The sequence below is a fragment of the Heteronotia binoei genome, chromosome 5 (genome assembly GCF_032191835.1).
Source record: "Heteronotia binoei isolate CCM8104 ecotype False Entrance Well chromosome 5, APGP_CSIRO_Hbin_v1, whole genome shotgun sequence".
Classification (NCBI taxonomy): Eukaryota; Metazoa; Chordata; class Lepidosauria; order Squamata; family Gekkonidae; genus Heteronotia; species Heteronotia binoei.
Genome location: NC_083227.1, coordinates 162,977,463 through 162,998,777, shown reverse-complemented (window position 1 = coordinate 162,998,777; position 21,315 = coordinate 162,977,463). Strand labels below are relative to the sequence as shown.

Below are 21,315 nucleotides of genomic sequence, written 5' to 3'. Positions count from 1 at the left end.
TAACTTTAAAAGGGGTAAATTCTCTGAGATGAGGAGGCATGTGAAGAGGAAACTGAGAGGAAAGGTAAATAGAGTCAAAACCCTTGGGGAAGCTTGGAGGCTATTTAAAACTACAATCCTAGAAGCTCAGATAAAATATATACCACAAGTTAGGAAAGGCACAAATAGGTATAAGAAAAAGCCTTCATGGTTAACAAACAAAGTTACAGAAACTGTAAAAGGTAAGAAGGATTTCTTTAAGCAATGGAAAACTAGTCCAAGTGAGGTTAATAAAAGGGAACACAGGTTGTGGCAAATCAAATGCAAGACTGTGATCAGGCAGGCAAAAAGGGACTATGAGGAGCATATTGCAAAAAACATAAAGACCAACAATAAAAATTTCTTCAAATATATTAGAAGCAGGAAACCAGCCAGGAAGGCAGTGGGGCCTTTGGATGACCAAGGGGTAAAAGGGTTACTGAAGGAGAATAGGGCAATGGCTGAGAAGCTGAATACATTTTTTGCCTCCGTCTTCACTGTGGAAGATGAGAAGTGTTTGCCCACTCCAGAACCACTAATTTTGGAAGGGGTGTTGAAGGACCTGAGTCAGATTGAGGTGATGAGAGAGGAGGTCCTTCAACTGATGGACAAATTAAAAACTAATAAGTCACCAGGCCCAGATGGCATACATCCAAGGATTCTAAAAGAACTCAAAGGTGAACTTGTGGATCTCCTGACAAAAATATCTTTCATGAATCTTTCATGAAAATCTGCCTCCATTCCTGAGAAGGTAGCAAATGTCACCCCCATCTTTAAAAAGGGTTCCAGAGGAGATCCAGAAAATTACAGGCCAGTCAGTCTGACTTCAATACCGGGAAAGTTGGTAGAAGCCATTATCAAAGCCAGAATGAGTAGGCACATTGATGAATACAAGTTATTGAGGAAGACTCAGCATGGGTTCTGTAAGGGAAGATCTTGTCTCACTAAACTGAGTTCTTTGAGGGGGTGAACAAACGTGGACAAGGGGGACCCAATAGATGTTGTTTATCTTGACTTCCAGAAAGCTTTTGATAAAGTTCCTCATCAAAGGCTCCTTAGTAAGCTCGAGAGTCATGGAGTAAAAGGACAAGTCCTCTTGTGAATCAAAAACAGGCTAATTAATAGGAAGCAGAGAGTGAGTATAAATGGGCAATCTTCTCAATGGAAGATGGTAAGCAGTGGGGGGCCACAGAGTTCAGTACTGGGTTCCATGCTCTTTAACTTGTTCATTAATGATTTGGAATTGAGAGAAAGCAGTGAAGGGGGTAAGTTTGCAGATGACACTAAATTGTTCAGGGTGGTGAAAACCAGAGAGGATTGTGAGGCACTCCAAAGGGATCTGTTGAGGCTGGGTGAGTGGGCGTCAACGTGGCAGATGAGGTTCAATGTGACCAAGTGCAAAGTAATCCACATTGGGGCCAAAAATCCCAGCTGCAAATACAAGTTGATGGGGTGTGAACTGGTAGAGAGAGATTTTGGAGTCGTGGTAGATAACTCACCGAAAATGTCAAGACAGTGTGCAGTTGCAATAAAAAAGGCCAACACCATGCTGGGAATTATTAGAAAGGGAACTGAAAACAAATCAGCCAGTATCATAATGCCCCTGTATAAATTGATGGTGTAGCCTTATTTGGAGTACTGTGTACAATTCTGGTCACCGCACCTCAAAAAAGATATTATAACATTGGAAAAAGTGCAGAAAAGGGCAACTAGAATGATTAAAGGGTTGGAACACTTTCCCTATGAAGAAAAGTTAAAATGCTTGGGGCTCTTTAGCTTGGAGAAACGTTGACTGCGAGGTGGCATGATAGAGGTTTACAAAATTATGCATGGGATAGAGAAGGTAGAGAAAGAAGTACTTTTCTCCCTTTCTCACAATACAAGAACTCGTGGGCATTCAATAGAATTGCTGAGCAGTCGGGTTAGAATGGATAAAAGGAAGTACTTCTTCACCCAAAGGATGATTAACATGTGGAATTCACTGCCACACAAGGTGGCGGTGGCGGCTATAAGCATAGACAGCTTCAAGAAGGGAATGGATAAGCATATGGAGCAGAGGTCCATCAGTGGCTATTAGCCACAGCTTATGTTGGAACTCTCTGTCTGGGGTGGTGATGCTCTGTATTCTTGTGCTTTGTGTGGGGGGGGGGGACAGTGGAAGGGCTTCCAGCCCCACTGGTGGACCTCTTGATGGCACTTGTGTTTTTTGGCCACTGTGTGACACAGAGTGTTGGACTGGATGGGCCATTGGCCTGATCCAACATTGCTTCTTATATTAGCTATATAAATATATTAGCACAATATATATAAACTAAAAATTAGCTTTGTGGAATTATATAAAAGAAATTGCAAATATTTTCACAAATGTGTTTCTCTGCCTCTTTTCATGTAAAGCAAACCAGCTCAGAAAAGGATTTGGCCCTCATGAAAAACTTGAGAAAACAGAAAGAACTGGAAAAAGAGGTATGAGCACAGCATCTTTCTAAGTGCTTAAGGTGGGTTGCAGTTAACTTAGCAGTATATCTAGTGGGACATCCAAAATGATTATTCTAGTAAAACTATTTGGTGACAGGTCAGGTATTAACATGAAAGTGCATAAGAAATATTGAAACCATAATAAAAACACATATCTAGGATTCTGTATATAATTACCTAGACCCAATGCCGAGGACCTGCCTACCTGAGGGACCGTCTTTCCCCATATGAACCCCAGAGAGCACTGAGGTCAGCCGGGAAAAACCTAATGACCATCCCTGGGCCGAAGGAGATTAAACACCAGAATACTAGGGCACGGGCATTCTCAATCGCGGCACCTACCCTATGGAACCGACTCCCCGAGGAGGTGCGGGCCCTGCGGAACCTCGATCAGTTCCGCAGGGCCTGCAAGACCGCCCTTTTTAAGCTTGCACACTTGGGCTGCTAAGAAGATCGGTAATTAAGGCTCCGCCAATGCGGTTTGAAGACCTATACCGCTGAATAACTGTACTCATTGGATTGGTTTTAATGTTGTTAAGTTTAGTGTTAATGTTTTATATTGTTAAATCTAAAGGCTTTTAACTACTGTATGTTTTTATAAAATGTTAGCCGCCCTGAGCCTGCCGAGGTGGGGAGGGCGGGATATAAATAAAATTTATTATTATTATATTATTAAAACAAATGTAAAAATATGTAAATACAGGTAAAAAGGTTCAAAATGTGTGCAAATACAAGAACTAGATGTGTTTCAGCTGAAAAGCCTTCCTCAGTGGTAATTTGAGCTGAGCACTCTATAAATTACATATCAATATATTTAAAACTCATCATATACAGAATGGACCTAAAAATAAACAATTGTTAAATACTGTGAGGACCTTACTTATGCAGAGATGTTCACTTGTGGAGGAGGTAAGAACAAATATTCTTAAAATGCAGCATAAGCACTCATCCAAGTGTGTTTTATTCCATATGCCGATTGATCTAAAAAACAAACAAACAAATAACTAAACAACTGTAAATTTAAACAACTACAGAATTTTTAGATATAAAATTTAAGCTAAAGTAAAATACCTGAGTTATGCGATATTTTACATTTAAGGGTCAAATTTGTAATATTCAGAATCCAGACAGCTACTCGGGTACAATGTAAAGGTTCTTCCCCCGCACCTCCCCGTGCTGCTACATTACATCCACCCACACCGATAATATAGGTATCGGGAGATGGGATTTGGGGAAAATGTGATGCAACAGAGGAGCCAATCAGTATCTTCCTTCAGACCTTTTGGTACCAAAATATCCAACATAAAGATCCAAAACAATTCCCTTTTCTTCAAAAGTCAAACTTGTTGTGAGGAGTACAGTTGTAGCTTTTCTGTAACACAGAATTTAAGATCATCAGAATGTCCCAAGTAAAGTGCTTCTCAAGCAGCGCTGGTGACCTTTGTTGTCTAATACAGCTTCTGTGTTCGAATATTCTGACTTTAACTAGCCTTGCCTTCCCTACATACAATAAGTTACATGGGCATTATATACAGTAAATAATTCCTATAGAATAACAGTTAATAAAAGATCTTATGTAGCAACTTTGGGTCACTGAAGAATTTTGGAATGCATTGATATTAAGGCAGAGATCGCAAACAGTACAATTGCCACATGGAAAATATCCTTTTGGACTGTGCCCCTTTGCTGTCAGGGTATTGTCTGAAGTATGATCTTTAAGTGTGCTCCTGACTAGAATATCTTTTAAAGTTTTTAGTGCTCTTAAATGTAAATAGAGGTTTTGATCTGCATCTGGGAATGTCAGACAAAAGGTACCAGTGTTTTTCAATAATATTCTTCACTTCAGCATGAGTGTCCTATAGGGATAGGCACAGAATACCAAAATGGTTCAGTTTGGTTTGTGGTTTGTTGGTTTGCCCAAATCAGTGGCTTGGTTCGTTTCAAATATTTTCAATTTTCCAAACAATTTAATTTTGGTGCAAATTAGATTTTTGGGGGGTGAGGTACAGCCCCCCAAACCAGGTGCCCTTAGTAAACTGCTTTATGTCAAGCTGAAGAAAGAACAGGAAGCTGCCCTGCAGCTTCTGGTTAGCTTCCCCCCTGGAAGCTTGGAAGCTGACTAGACGGTGCAGCTCCAGTCTCCCAGGCCCCGTGGTTCTGGTCAGCCACTGAAACTGACTTGAAGCTGCAGGGGGCCAGGGAGAATGGAGCTGCAGTGTCTAGTCAGTTTAACTGGAAACTGACCAGAAGTTCAGGGGCTGGGGAATCTTGGCAACACCAGGCTGTCTGGAAAAACCAAGCAAACACAAACCAAATAACATGTCAGGTAAAAAGTCTGGTTCGTTTCAGGTTCAGCAGGATCAGAGAAACATGGTCGAACGAACCACAAAATGACCATTTTTAGAATTAATCATGATTCGTGGTTCAGTTCATGCCCATTTCATGTGCCATAATAAGTTAAGGGAATAATCATCCTTTCTGTGTGGTTAGTGAGGATCCTAGGTGTCAGTAAGGATTCCTTTAGTATGGTCTTGGTTTTATAAAAGGCTCAATTAAGAATTTTGTAAAAATACCCTCTATCCTTTAGTTGTTGCATAAGGAAATCAGTTTGCGTATTAAAAAAAAAAAAAAAAACCTTTATCCAGGCTGCAATTTCTAATTCTCACAATCTGAGAAAAGGACAAGTATTTTAAGGTGATAAGGATTAAAACTATCACTGGCTAGAAAAGAATTAGCATCAGCAGATTTTCTGAACACATCCATGTGAAATTCCTTCTTTTCCTTGTAAATCAAAATATCTAGAAAATTAGTCTCAGACCTGTCATATTCCATTTCAAATGTGATATGGTGATGTATAGTGTTAACATGCTGCCCAAACTGGATGAGTTCCTCAGAACCTTTAAAATAATAAAGATGTCAGAATCATGGCAGTCCCTCATGGGGCTTTTCAAGACAAAAAATGAGCAGAAGTGGTTTGACCTTGCCGCCCTCTGCATAGCAGCCCCAGTCTTCCTCAGTGGTCTCCCATCCAAGTACTAACTGTGGCCAACCCTGCTAAGTTTCTAAACACATGAGTCTGGCTAGTCTGGGTTATTCATGATGCTACTTAACTGACATAAGTTATCTGTGCACAACAGGCTTCCCACTCTATCCATTTTTTTTGTAATGAAGCTTTGGTAACCAAAAGCAAAACAGACTTTTGAACGAAACTGAAACTGACTAGAAGCTGCAGGGGGCCAGGGAGAATGGAGCTGCAGTGTCTGTTCAGTTTAACTGGAAACTGACCAGAAGTTCAGGGGCTGGGGAATCTTGGCAACACCAGGCTGTCTGGAAAAACCAAGCAAACACAAACCAAACAACATGTCAAGTAAAAAGGCCGATTTGTTTCATTGTTCGAGTGCAGCAGGATCGGAGAAACATGGTTGAACGAACCACGAATCAACCATTTTTGGAATGAATCATGATTCATGGTTCAGTTCATGCCCATCCCATGTGCCATAATAAGTTAAGGGAATAATCATCCCAATAATCAATGTGGGAGGAATTTATACGAGAAAAAAAAATACCTGTTAGATCATCTGGCTATCATTCAAATCTGTCATAAGTTTTGTTTCACTTTGCAGCTTCACTCTACTCAATAGAATTTACTTCCAAGTAGCAGAGAATAGGATTGCATCTTTGGCCATGAGGACTTTTGATGATTAGTGTTATTCACCAATAAAAGGAATTCATCTACTTTTATTATTGTAGGAGCAAATACTGATGCACAGTTAGTGCCTAACAGAATAGTTAGTGGAACTTTCCTTCTGTAATACTGATTTAACAATTGCTTGCATACTAATGTAGATCCGTTCACTTGTTGGAGAACACGGCCAGCAGAATAAAAAAATACAAATTCTGGAGGAAGACCTTGCAAAATTGGAATCAAAGCTGTCTGCTGCCATCAGGGAGAAAACCTCTCTCTTAGCAACCATTGCTTCTCTGGAAAAGCACCTTCTGGAACTGACCAGGACCAATGAATTGTTAAAAGCAAAGGTACACATAACTTGGGGGGCGGGGAGGCAGTTTACAACGCACAGGCAGGTTGCAGTATGGCATAACCATCTCCTAACATAAGGCAAATATATGCTCAAAGATTATGCGTACTTACTTCTGTAACACTGTTTTAAGTGAGACTTTTATACATCCAGAAGCTTCTCTTTGTTCAGACACTAGTCTGAGCAGCCATTTGCTTGCTAGTATTGTATATAGTAAACTTCTAAGCTCCCTGAAAAGTGAACTATGTACTAAAATATCTCTAAGTGAAGTCCATCAGATATTAAGGTACTTTGCCTGGGTCTTGAACTGTAACTTTTAAAATACTGTGCTGCCTAAATGGTTTTTGAAGTTCTTGGGAGGTATAACTTTGAACATAATGTTATCTTCCTTTCCTCCCCCAAATCTAAGTTCTCTGAAGATGGAACACAGAAGAAAATGAACCATTTGTGCACAGAGTTAATGAAGCTCAGGAATCTGATGCACACAAAGAAGGTCAGTTACAATACTGTGACTGGAACAGCTGTCTGCCATAATTTAAATAGCCTGCATTTAAAGTTGCTCGGTAGATACCTTGAGTCTTGAATGTCTTAGAAATTGCCCCTCCGAGACACACCCACACGGAGTACATATCAATGAGTGTGTGCTTGTGTGTTAAGTGCCATCATGTTGCTTCCAACTTATGGCAACCCTATGAATTCACGTCCTCTAAAACCTACCGTTAACAGCCTTGTTCAGGTATTGCAATCCTAGAACCAGGGCTTTCTTTATTGAATCAGTCCATCTCATGTTGAGTTTTCCTCTTTTTTTGCTGCCTTCAACTTTTTCTTAGCATGGTTGTATTTTCCAGTGATGCTTGTCTTCTCACGATGTGACCTAAGTACATTAGGGTTTGTAGAATCTTTCGGGCTCAAGTGCTGTGTTCTACTGGAGAAAGTTTTTCTTCCAGACGTTTCGTTCTCAGCTGCGGAGAACATCCTCAGTGGTGTTGCAGCCGGAGCAGGCGTTCTGACCTTCTTGGCTGCTGTGCATTGAGTGTTCTCCACAGTTGAGAACGAAACGTCTGGAAGAAAAACTTTCTCCAGTAGAACACGGCACTTGAGCCCGAAAGATTCTACAAACCCTAATGATGATGCCAGCTGTGAAAACCTGACATCTTTGATGACCTAAGTACAATAGCTTCAGTTTAGTTGTTTTAGCTTCTGGGGAGAATTCAGGCTTGATTCAGTCTAGAAGTCATGTATTTATTTTTTTTCATGGTCCACAGTATCTGTAAAACTCTTCTACATCACCTAATTTCAAATGAATTAGCTGTCTTCCTTCCAGCTTTCTTCAGTTATCGATGAGGCAGAATTTGAAATGACTAATATAGGAATTTGCATTTCAGTTGTAGAGGAGGTGATGGAACCTTTCACTCTTCTTACTGGCAGAACGAAGGCTGCAGTCCTGCAAGTAAACCACTTTAAATAAGAAATTTACTTTTGTGCAGACCTGCTTAGGATTCATCCTTCCGTTGGGTAAAAGAAAGCATTGGTAGTGTGCATGTGCTATAATGTCTTTTATCTGGTTCTTAGACTACTGTCTCTAAGCAAGAAGACATGGAAACGAAACTTCAGACGGTCCAAAGAACCTTAGAGCATTCAAAGGAAAATGTAGTACAGCTGGAAGAAGAGCTGTAAGTTAATGCTTGAAATGTCAAGAGTTAATACTGCCATGTATTTGACAACAATGGAGGTGCACAGCAGCTTATGAGATGTCAGACAGGCATCTGTTTTGCTGAATGATAGGCTGTCATTCATATGTTACTTGGAATGATTGATGCTATGGATATGAGTACACATGTGTCTGGATGCGGCAGTAATATATAATATAGTCAATCAGAAAAGAAAAAAAAATATTATCTACTATATCCTGAATATCGTGGTGGATTGGCCATTAAAACCGGTGGGCTGATGGCCTGAGAGAGCTGCCACCCCAACTTCAAGCAATGGGTGGTCCCAAGCAGGGTGAAAAGCTGCAAAGTGGGTGCACGTGCCCTGGGCAAAACAAACCAGCCAGCTCATAGTAACGGAAAAGCCACCTTTTGCTTCTACCCGCCCCCCATTTGTTAGGGAGTGGCGCCCTTTCCAGGATGGTTTTTGCTGCTTAGTCTGCCCCCTGCTGTGAATACCTTTGAACAGAATGAAAAGGTCCAAGGTTTCCTGGGGTGCATGTATAGACTTTGATCTGTTACTAAGCTCCCTGCTTCTTGCTGCTTTGAACATATAATCGCTTTGAAAATGTTCTTGGTGTGAAGTGGAAGGCTGTTGTCCTGTTGCGCTTAAAGAGGTTCAGCTCTCCCAGAATCTCGATCAGCGCATTAAGATTAAGATCTATAGCTTAACTGGAATGAGATGATTGGAACAAATGATACCCTTCTCTCCTGTAGTTCTTTAAATGCCATCTGTTTTAAATTGAGCCCCTGAAAGGAGAAAACAGAAAAGATGATGACTGCGTTCCCCGCTCCCCCCCACACACACACACACACACTGACTGGCCCTGGAGTTGGCCTTTGTTGCCTGCTAACGCAATAATACAGCATGTAATGAATACCAAGTATCACAATCCAAAATAACAAATCATTATCCACAAATTCTTATATAGCTCAGTAAACCTCAAAAATCCTTTCAATACATAATATATATAATGCCAAATACATGGGACATATTAGGCATACATTAGTATCCTCTTAAAGTGTCTGTGCTTCCTGTTGATTGCCAAAAATAAGTTCAAAACTCTTTGAAGACAAAATCAAGGCAGTTTTCAAAAGAAACCCAAGTTGACAATTCTAAACCATTTCCATATATCTCTCAAAGACCTCCTAAAAGGGGTGTCTCATAATAGTCCCAACTATAAACGGTCAGGTTTTATTGCTTGTTTAATCCAGAACTACTTCAAGGATTGGACCTTCCAAAGTTGTAATTATTAAAAATTTTATCACAAGAAACTCTACTATATAGTACAAAACTTTGAGATTACAATCAGTATACTTTCAGTATTCAGTATTCCAAAACAAATTTGTCAAACAATGCAATCAAATCTCTGTGTTCCAATGGCATGTCAGTTTCCAGACCACATACCACACACACTTTTACAACGTTAATTGCAAACAGTTGTTTTAACAGTTAAAATCCACATATACTCTGTCATGTCTGATATAACAATCACAATTTTGTATTTCAATAATCTACAGGTCCACTACAGCAATTCAGAGAAAATGTGTAATCCAGGGCCAAGTTTAGTTCATATGGCATAACAGTATTTAATTTATAAATCCAGGTGGATTCTGTCCTTAATAAAATGTTCTGTATATCATAATAAGTGCCTTGTTCTGATATCTATACAGAACAAAAGTCTTAAAGCTATCAAAACCATGCTTTTTCTTGGTGAAATGTGAGACCAGAGGCGCATCTAAAATTTCATTATGAATTCTGCTCCTGTGCTCCAAAATTCATGCACATATTGGTCTAGTAGTACTTCCAATTTGTAGAAACCCGCATTCACATACCAAGGCATTCACCATATTTTTGCTGGCACATGTGGTGAAGTCCTGTAACTGTATTTTTTATTGCTTTGTGTCAGAGTATATTCCCTAATCCTCAATGCCCGAGGGAAGACTAGACACCCGCTGCATGGAAGGTGACTTTGCAAGCCTCCCTGCATTTCATCCGTTGAACCTTAGCTGGAGCGAACCAAAAACCTTTTATATTTTTTTGTTTCATGAAATTCAATACAGGGTGGCTGTTCACACCCTGGAATGTCATTAATAAGATGTCAATGCAAGATCAGTATCCTACGGATTTGATTAGCAAGGAGCGTATAGGCCAAACCCCAAGTAAGCCTGATCAGCTTCGCTTTTTCCTGATCTTCAGATAAATCCTCCCGAAGAGCATTGTCAGCCCTGTTCCTAGCCGCCTCAGTAATTCAATTTAGGTAGCCCTATTTCTAAAGTCATCAAATGTCCTGGCACTGTCATCTAAAAAAATGAGATCTTTTCGTTGCGTTCCTTCTGAGGAAGAGGAATCGGCCAAAACCGCAAATTCTCCCTGAGGTGATTTGGATGGTAGAAGCAAAAATGTAAGAGAGAATTTTTATTGGTGATCTTATCATATCCCTGTTGTCTGCTGATCTATGAACAAGTGTTTCTAAAAATGCGGCAGAGCATTTGTCAAAGGTAGCAGAAAATTTGATTTTAGGATGAAACAAATTCTTCCAGTCCAACAATGACTGGATGTTCCTTTCTCCTTTAAAAATGATAAACAAATCACTGATGTAACATTTGTATAAAATCACCTGGTCAAAAATGGATTTCCATTGGGATTATAGATTTTTTTCTCTTCTTCTGACAGCCATAATTTGCTATAGAAACTGAAAAGCAGCTCTCCATAGCAGCAATTCCATGGGTCTGCATGTAAAAAAACCCCTGAAATTGAAAATAGGTTTTTTTCCTAACACAATTTCAGTAAGCTTTTGTAAAAAAAAATACGTGGGAGGTTATGGATCATTTCTAGAATTCAAGACCCTTTCAATAATTCATTACGCCTTGTCATGAGAAATGTTCATATAAAATGAGGCTACATCCACAGTTAATAGCATAGCCTCATCGGGACTCTCTAGTCCTTCAACCAACTTTATAAAGTGTCCTTAACGTAGGTCATTTTGAAAACCAACAATTGTAAAAATGAGTCTACATACTTGACTAGTGGCTCAAGTAGAGAGTTAGACCTGGACACAATAGGGTGGCCAGGTGGAGTAAAGCCCGGCTTGTAGATTTTAGGCAAGATGTATAAAGTCGGAACCCTTGGATGTTGTTTCATTAAAAACTGATATAAATTTTTGTCTATTATGCCCAGCATGTCTGCCTTATCCAAAACAATTTTGATATTACAAATCTGTCTTGTAGGGCTATGAGCCGGTTTGGTGTAGTGGTTAAGTGTGCGGACTCTTTATCTGGGAGAACCGGGTTTGATTCCCCACTCCTCCACTTGCACCTGCTGGCATGGCCTTGGGTCAGCCATAGCTCTGGCAGAGGTTGTCCTTGAAAGGGCAGCTGCTGTGAGAGCCCTCTCCAGCCCCACCCACCTCACAGGGTGTCTGTTGTGGGGGAGGAAGGTAAAGGAGATTGTGAGCCGCTCTGAGACTCTTCGGAGTGGAGGGCGGGATATAAATCCAATATCATCATCTACCTCACAGGGTGTCTGTTGTGGGGGAGGAAGGTAAAGGAGATTGTGAGCCGCTCTGAGACTCTTCGAAGTGGAGGGCGGGATATAAATCCAATATCTTCATCTACCTCACAGGGTATCTGTTGTGGGGGAGGAAGGTAAAGGAGATTGTGAGCCGCTCTGAGACTCTTCGGAGTGGAGGGCGGGATATAAATCCAATATCATCATCTACCTCACAGGGTGTCTGTTGTGGGGGAGGAAGGTAAAGGAGATTGTGAGCCGCTCTGAGACTCTTCGAAGTGGAGGGCGGGATATAAATCCAGTATCTTCATCTACGTCACAGGGTGTCTGTTGTGGGGGAGGAAGGTGAAGGAGATTGCGAGCCGCTCTGAGACTCTTCGGAGTGGAGGGCGGGATATAAATCCAATATCTTCATTTACCTCACAGGGTGTCTGTTGTGGGGGAGGAAGGTGAAGGAGATTGCGAGCCGCTCTGAGACTCTTCGGAGTGGAGGGCGGGATATAAATCCAATATCTTCATTTACCTCACAGGGTGTCTGTTGTGGGGGAGGAAGGGAAAGGAGATTGTGAGCCGCTCTGAGACTCTTCGGAGTGGAGGGCGGGATATAAATCCAATATCTTCATCTACCTCACAGGGTGTCTGTTGTGGGGGAGGAAGGTAAAGGAGATTGTGAGCCGCTCTGAGACTCTTCGGAGTGGAGGGCGGGATATAAATCCAATATCTTCTTCTTCTTCTTCTTCTTCTTCTTCTATGTTCCAAAGGAAATAACTGTCAGATAATTGTCTGTTCACCTCACTGCAATAATCAGTTTTGTTAATGATCACAGTAGCCCCACCCTTGTTGACTGGTTTTATAATAATACTCTTATCCATAGCTAAATCCCTAAGCGTTTGCAATTCTTCCTGATGTCAAATTATTCCAATTCCTATGTTGGTTAATTTCAGTCCTTTTAATATCCATGGTTGTTAGTTTCTCAAAAGCACATGCACTCACTGACTGTCCCTTCGGTTGGCTTTTGTTACATGCTAAAGGCAGTAATACAGGTAGTAACCTTTTTCTTGACTTGTGGTTGTCTTGTGTTGAACGCTATTTTAATTCAACCAGCGTCTGTTGGTCTGATGTTGCTGTGATGTTGTGCAACGTTATGATACCAAGTTGCTAAACTGGTGCAGTTTATAGAATGGTGTCTTAACTGACTCCAGTTAGGAGGGATGCACTTAAAGGGGTTAACGAACATCAGCTTGGTGCACAGAAATGATTATCTGTGGCTTTTTAGGTAATTTTAGCAGAAGTGGCATTTATCAAATCTGAAATAGTAAAGGTGATTTTAAGGTGACGTTAAAAAGTCAGCCAAATATGACAAATCCATTGTCTCCAAGTAATTCAAGCAGAAAATGTGATCTTTTCTGCAACAAATGAAAAAGGGGAAACGTTAATAGCAAGAGTTTTAGCTATCTTATGTTTTCAATAGAATTACAACTTTTTACTCTGCTGTTGCAATATAAAAGACATGCACTAAGACTTGTACATTTTTATTTATTTTTGTGTTCCTGGGTGGCGAGAAGTGATCTCATTATAACAGTGTTCATTTTTCCAGTGGCACTTTGGTTACATGTTTTTTTACAGTTGGGAGCTTGTAGTTTGGCATTGAATAGCCGAATTATGCATTCTTTTTTGTAAGCTCTCTTTCATTTGGATATTAATTTATAATATTCTGAAGATAAGTCAATTAAAAATGACTTCTCATTATTTTAGGATAGCAGCTGAGATGCACATTGAAGAGAACTGTGATTCAGATAAACTTTTGGAATATGTTGTAGAACTGAGGTAAGTCCAATCTCTGTGGTTTGATACCAAACCTTCTCTGGTCAAGGTACTTTGCCTTTTTCATCCAATATCTTGTTAGTAGTAATATTTCCCTGAGATTAAATATACCTATTATGTTTAAGTGTACATTTATTAAACTTCTAAATTTAGTAATCCAAAAGGTATATTGAACATATGAACATATGAAGCTGCCTTATACTGAATCAGACCCTTGGTCCATCAAAGTCAGTATTGTCTTCTCAGACTGGCAGCGGCTCTCTAGGGTCTCAAGCTGAGGTTTTTCACACCTATTTGCCTGGACCCTTTTTTGGAGATGCCGGGGATTGAACCTGGGACCTTCTGCTTCCCAAGCAGATGCTCTACCACTGTGCATGGAATGTATTCCCCTCCTATGATCCGCTCATGAACTTCTATGAGGGTTGTGTACTCCAAAGGCATTTAAATACCTTCAGAGCTTCTGGGTCTGATGGCCTGACAGGAAGCAAACTCCAAAGTCATTTAAATACTGTTGGAGCCCACCACTGGCCCATGGCCTGACCCAAATGAGCTCCAGAGGCATTAAAATGCCTTTGGAGCTTACTTTCAGGTCAGGTTGCTCAACCAGGCCAGCTCTGTCCATAAACTGGTTTGTGTAATGGACCAGTTCTTGAAAGTTCGAGGTTCATGAAAAAAACCGGAACCATGAACCTCCATTTTTTTCAGTTCGTGCCCATCCCTGGCCTTAATATTTACTGCTGGTGTCTCTGTATCTAACAGTACTACTTAATTTGCTTCAGCCAATCATTCACTTATACTTGAATGGTAAAACCATCTGATGTATGTTTCTCCTTCACAGCAATGCTGCAGAGCTAGTAGATAAATACAAGCTGGACATTGCCCATTTAGAGGAAATCATAGAAGCAAAGAATACAGAAATTGAAACACTGCAGACTACTCTTCAACGTAAAGAGACTGTGCTATCTACACAAATTAAAGAGTTGCAGGAAAAATGCAAGATGCTTGAACAGCAAAAAGGTGACTCAAAAATTCTTTGGATAATACTTGGGTCTTTAAAGTAGACTTCTCATTTGGATGGTCCATTCCAGCTGCGGGAACACTTTTGTTCTTTAAGTGAGAACTGATTCCACCAAGAGATGGAGAAAAAGCTCCTTAGACACACAAGTTCTGTCTCATGTTGGAACCACCCTTTAAATAGTTTGGAGTTAGTTTGGATCTTGGCATGAATACATTTTATAGGCTATTTATCAGAGTTGTGCTATGGATTACTATGTAGGTTTTTTACTTGCAAGCATAACCTGATGAGCTATTCAACCAAGCCAATTTAGGTAGCTAGGCGTCTTATTTAGTTGAATTTCTAGCTATATAATCAGTGGGACTAATAATAATAAAAAAAAACTTTGGTCTTGCATGTTTAAATATTGTTATGCTGTGAATTATTTTTTATTTTATTTACTGCCTCTGAAATGGAGCCTGGGTTGATTTACAAGGTTAATAATAATAATAATAGATTTTATTTATATCCCGCCCTCCCCGCCTAGGCAGGCTCAGGGCGGCTAACAACAAATTCAGATAAAAAGTTATACAATATATACAGTAATTTTAAAACAGCATTAAAAATTATACAATAGTTTAAATCAACAATGTCTTAAAAACCATTCCAGTTTATATAATTTAACAGCAACAGTGATGTTCCTGGCGCTATTCTGTCCATTTGCATAGTGGCAGAGATCACTAAATAGAGTCATTTTGATGGATTGATCGGCCCTCCTTTGTCAGCAGTCTGCGAAGGCCTGCCTAAAAAGGATGGTCTTGCAGGCCCTGCGGAATTGGGTCCAGGCTCCGCAGAGCCCGCACCTCTTCCGGGAGCTGGTTCCATAGGCCCAGAGCTGCAACGGAGAAGGCCCGTGCGCGGGTGTTCTGCAGTTGCGCCTTCTTTGACCCAGGGATAGTCAGCTTGTTCTTCCCTGCTGACCTCAGTGCTCTTTGGGGCTCGTATGGGGAGATACGGTCCCTCAGGTTACATTGCTAATCCTCACAGCAGATTAAACAGCACTGGATTTAGCAAGCCTGTTCATATTCAGAACGTTTTACCTTTGCCATGAAATACCTCTTACTTGCATTTAATCACCAGATTACTACTTATGAAGAGATCATGCACTCACTCACTGTATTTTAAGTGATGCTGAACCAGAGTGGGGGGGTTATGTGAAATATAGAATCTGATACTTTAGAAACGGCATTGTTTTTTACTTAAAGTTGTCTTGCAAGAAACAGTTCAGGTTGGGAGCTTCTGGGAAGTTTAAAATGGTGGTGCTACATTGGTTCCAAGCACAGTGGTGATAAACCTTACTGTGAAAGAACCTGGTGGGAATGCAAAACAGGCAATTTTTTTTTTTTTTGGCCATGTGTTATACTGGAGATAGAGACAATCCAGAAGTCTAAAGAAGTAGTGAACATATGAAGCTGCCTTATACTGAATCAGACCGTCGGTCCATCAAAGTCAGTATTGTCTACTCAGACTGGCAGCGGCTCTCCAGGGTCTCAAGCTGAGTTTTTTCACACCTTTTTGCCTGGACCCTTTTTTGGAGATGCCGGGGATTGAACCTGGGACCTTCTGCTTACCAAGCAGATGCTCTACCACTGAGCCACCGTCCCTCCCCTAGTGAATATGATTCAGCAGGTTGAAGACAGCTAGCAGCTAAACTAAATTACTGATATCAATATGCTTTGTATAATGAACATTTTTACCTCTTAGAGGAACTCTTAATTGAACATAGAGAAAAGGAGCAAAGTACAAAGACTGAAATCCAGCACTTGAAAGAAGAGTTGAATTTAGGAGAAGAAGAATGCCAGAAGCAAAAGAGAGCCTATAAGGTAACAGTTGGGAAATTAGACACTGAGAGCCAGTCTTTGTCTACAGATTGTGAACAGATAAGGACTAGACATGTATGTCACATTCGCTTAATTGTATACAATTTCCAAACAGATCAGTCTCAACAATAATCACAGCATGACTGTTAGGTTTGTTCTGATACCGCCGGTTCTGAATGAAGCTTCCACAATTTTCCTTAGGTGACTTAAGTTTCTTTATAACAGGTATAATTTTAAGACCGCTATTTCGAAACTGTAAGTAGCTTCAAAAATGGTATGTGTCTTAAATTCTGAAAGTGACTAGCTTTATCTTTTGAAAGTTAATAGACGGGCATTGATAAGGACTGACTTTGATCTCTCCCCCACCTTAATTAAGCAAAGAATGCATTCTTCAGCACAGTCGGTTAATGATGGATAATTATTGCTGATGGATAAATCTGATCATATTTCTCTTTTATTCATTTAATTTCAGGAGCTTTCTACTGCAATGCATCAGAAGTTGCTTGAGTTCCAAGAAGAAGTGACTAAAGAGAAGCAAGTTCTAGAGAGAGAACTAAGAGAAACCATGGATGAGCTGGATAAACTGCACACTAAAGAAGGCAAAGTAGAGAAGATGTTGAAGCACCTGGAAGAAGAGTATAAGTTTCAGACTGAGGAGCTAGTACAGCTGCAAGCAAAACTGCAAGGGTTTGTGATAAATAGTAACTTGCACACAATCTCTCTTACTAATAGTAAACCTGTACATCTGGTTTGTATCCCTTCAGATTGATTTCATGTGATGGAATGCTCCCCACAAAAATAAAAATAAATGTACAACATACACACACCTGAAATTTTGACTCGAAGCTGATGGTACAGCCATTTTCCCTTGACATCTAGCTTCCTATGTGCAGCAAATCTTTGTTGAAAGACTTAGCAAGGAACAGTCGATCACATTAGCTCTGTCCACATACTGAAGTGGTATTGAGGACAGTTTACAGAAAAGTGGAAATGTTGTTTATCTGCAAAGGAGTGTATATTATGAATTATAATAGGCTATAAGCTGAAACACACATTAATATTTGCACACATTTTATATTTTGAGTTTTTAAATTTTCTATTTGGACTGTACCACTGAATCATAGATGGTTATATTTACCGTGTAAAGCGTTGCCAAGTTGCAGCTGACTTACCACAAGCCTGTAGGGTTTTCAAGGCAATAGACTGAGCCTTCCTGGAACTCTTTGGTGGTCTCCCATCCAAACACTAACTCGAGTTAAGCCAACCCCGCTCAGCTTCCCAAATCTGACATTAATAATAATAAGTTTTCTACTTAATAATAATAATAATAATAAACTTTTATTTATACCCCGCCCTGCCCGCCGAGGCAGGCTCAGGGCGGCTAACAGGACATGGTGAAAACCATGATACAAATAGACAATAAATAATACAGTTAATTTAAAAATAAAACAATAAAACAGTAAGACATTAAAATACAGTCGAATAGCGTATAAGATGGCTCGGTATTACTGCTCTTATCGAGAGTTCTGTCTTAAAAAGCTAGCTGGAAGAGGGCAGTTTTGCAGGCCCTACTTCAATCTAATATATAAATATTTTCTTTCATACTTTGTATTTACTATTTTCTTTTTCTGGAAACATGCAGCTGGCATATACTACCTTTTCGTAGGTTCTATTTTTATTTTTAAAATATTTATTTGTGTTGTGGTCCTGTCTTCTATATGTGTTGGTACCAGTAAGTGTTTACATAGAACCTTAAGGCTTGAGTTTAAGAATGGCTTGTCTAATATATAACAAGCATCTAAAATGAGGATAAGTACCTGCCTTAGCGGCAGCATGCATATCAATTTCTTTTTTTTTATTATAATGAAAGAGGAGTGTGGCCCTTAAACCTGAAAGAACTGTATGGGATCTATAGGCTGGCACTAGAAAGCGTTAACTTTCAGAACCAAAACAAATAATAAGCTGTTATTTGCTAATTTGGAGACTCTTCAGCTGAATTAACGTTGTCTTCCCCCCCTCCCCTCAGGAAAAACATGGAGTTACAGAAAATGGCTCAGGCACACAGAGATGCAATTGCACAAATGAAAGAAGAGCACAGCAACACACTGTGCAAACTGGGAGAGAACATTGCTGAATTTGAAACGTATGTAAGGCTTTGCATAGAAAATAACAAATTAAACTTTTTTTTTTTTCAGTTCTTCAATTAATAGCATACTCGGCAACTGGCCCCACACATTGACTACAGCAGACTTACCACATTTGGATATCTCAATAACCTGTAGCGGTTTAGAAAACTTAATTCTATAAGCCTAATCACTTTCTCTCAAAGCTTCCTTGTTTTCGATTTTGTTTGCTTGGAGTCTGGTGGAGCGTTTGTGACAGAAGTGCCTCTAATCAGAAGTGGGACAGAAAAACTTACTTTTATAGCACTTTGTTTTAAGTGGTTTACATTGTTTGAATGGCAAATTCTTGTGAACGAAGCTAAGGGAAGGGGATTGGGAGGACGGAAAATGACATTTATGTGACGTTAGAGCAACAAATTCATATAGATGTCCGTAAACAATGACTAAAAGTGTGTCTTAAACTGATTTGTACTACCTTCTGCTCCTGGCAATTGAACTTTCCTTCACAGTGGAGAGGGCAGAAAACATAAATTAGATTTGGGTTTGCTCAAAGGTAGGTTAGCTATTAAGACACAGAGTAAAATCTGGGGGGGGGGGGAGAATGCTCTGGGGAGCTCTCCCATATTGGGGCCATCCTAGTCCTAAATGAGGGGCAGCCCTTGTCTCATACAAGGCAGATGAGAACCACCATAGCCCAGCAACCTTCACCTTGTGTAGGGTGGGTGTAAGTGGTTGTGGGGGACAAGCCAGCAGCTTCTTGCTCTATCAGGAGTGTGAGCCAGTCCAGCCGTGGGTCAGCTTAGTGGTATAGTTGTGTTATATTCACATGCAAGTCTGTCTCTGTTAGAATAATTAAATATTTTAATTCTCATTAAAAGCAGTTTTACCACAGCAAAAAAGTAATGGTGCCTCCTGTGTTCAGATTATGTTTGTTCAATAAGTGCATTAACTATCTGGATATCTGGCTAAAATATCAGCATATCTATTTAAACTTTGTGTCGGGCTTAGGAAATAGAAAGGTCACTAGCAAACACCATTCATGGAGTTTGGAAGGTCACTAGCAAACACCATTCATGGAGTTTGGAAGGTCACTAGCAAACACCATTCATGGAGTTCTGCCTGAATCTGGCAGATTAATCATGACTGTTTTGACCTTGCGACTTCAGTCAACATACTATCCTTGAACTACCTCTTGGAATATTTGCATAAATCTGAGGTGAACTTTAGTACACTATTTTGTATTTGGGTGAATATGGTTGGTGGAAAGCTTTTAGTGTCCAACAGAGCATTCTCTGTTGAGATTACAGTAAATATTAGCCTAGACTGGCACACTGCACCAAGGAGGAAAGTCTGTGTTCAAAGGCTGAAGTCTGTTGCCATACTAGAACATGGCCTTTGTCAAGTTTAAGAACATAAGAGAAGCCATGTTGGATCAGGCCAATGGCCCATCCAGCCCAACACTCTGTGTCACGCAGTGGCCAAAAATTTTATATATATATATATACACACACACACACACTATGGCTAATAGCCACTGATGGACCTCTGCTCCATATTTTTATCTAAACCCCTCTTGAAGGTGGCCATGCTTGTGGCCGCCACCACCTCCTGTGGCAGTGAGCTTCCAGTTCTTATATCCATTCCTGGAAAGGAAAGCTGAGGTTTCACTCTGCAAATAGAGGTTACCTTGCCATTTCTCTTTTGGTTACTTTCCAATGGTCTGTAATATACCTGGCTGCATCCTGACTATTTCCCATTTATCTGTGCTGCCTTCATAGGATTTATGCTTAGTTGTTAAAAACCTGTTCTCTTAAAGCACTTCTGATGTGACCTGCCTTTCAGATCTCACTTTAAAGACACTTTACCACACAAAACATCAGGAACTGAATGAGTAGTGCTGGCTGATGGATGGCTGCCCTTACACTTTCACACAACCTGAACTCTAGCAGACCAGAACACTAGGGGGAGGAAAGAGGGAGGACCCCAGCAGACTACTGAAGGGTTGACTTCAAGAGCCAGAGTTGAGAAGGAAAGGGTTTCTTTTAAGAAGTTAGAAAATACCATAAAAGCCAAATCCGCTCAGTTGCTTTTGACCAGGAAAGGGGGTGGGAAGAATGAATTATGACAGTGCTTATCTCTCTACTTATAACCAAGACAGCATAGGAGAAGATAAGTCTTTAACTCTAGTACACAATCAATAGCTTGCGGAATCATGAAATTAACTTTTGAAGATTTCCTCACGTATATCTACCATTAGGAGCCACTCAGTTTAGTCAGTCAGAAAAGGGAATAGTGACAACAGCAAACAGACTCCATATCACACTATACTATGTACTCCTAATTCCAAAATCCCCTTCACAAAGGGGTCATGTAATTTCAGGCTCTTCACAGTAGAACTATAAATTCTGGCCAATTGCCCCAAAACTTTCACTAACAGATTTTTAGAATTTTAGGACTAGAAATTTTAGGTGATATATGAGCTCTGAGTTCCCTTCAATTCCCTGAGTTCCCTTCAATTCCTAGCTCATCTGTCACCATATACTCGTCCCTCTTTTTCCTGGATGAAAGAATGTTTCTTATTGGCCAGCTCAGAGATCTATGCGTGTTTTCTCAAGACACATTTCCTCTCTTGATTACAGGCACAAGTTACAAATAAAGTATATTTTCTCCCTTGGAAGGGGTTAAAAGATTGCCTTGCAAATATTGTTCACACAATCTACAATTGTATGTCTCAGCTTATGCTG

General features: G+C 40.1%; 1 protein-coding gene across 2 annotated transcripts in view; it reads left to right on the top strand.

Annotated features, from left to right (window-relative positions):
- HMMR (hyaluronan mediated motility receptor) overlaps nt 1–21,315 on the top strand; it is a 53,650-nt gene that overhangs the window by 15,064 nt on the left and 17,271 nt on the right. For both annotated transcript variants that reach the window (XM_060240630.1, XM_060240629.1), the window contains 9 exons: nt 2,413–2,481; nt 6,340–6,528; nt 6,940–7,023; nt 8,103–8,203; nt 13,506–13,577; nt 14,413–14,591; nt 16,333–16,451; nt 16,921–17,135; nt 18,475–18,591. In XM_060240630.1, the coding sequence (XP_060096613.1) occupies nt 2,413–2,481; nt 6,340–6,528; nt 6,940–7,023; nt 8,103–8,203; nt 13,506–13,577; nt 14,413–14,591; nt 16,333–16,451; nt 16,921–17,135; nt 18,475–18,591 (1,145 nt within the window). The remainder of the gene's footprint in view (nt 1–2,412; nt 2,482–6,339; nt 6,529–6,939; nt 7,024–8,102; nt 8,204–13,505; nt 13,578–14,412; nt 14,592–16,332; nt 16,452–16,920; nt 17,136–18,474; nt 18,592–21,315) is intronic.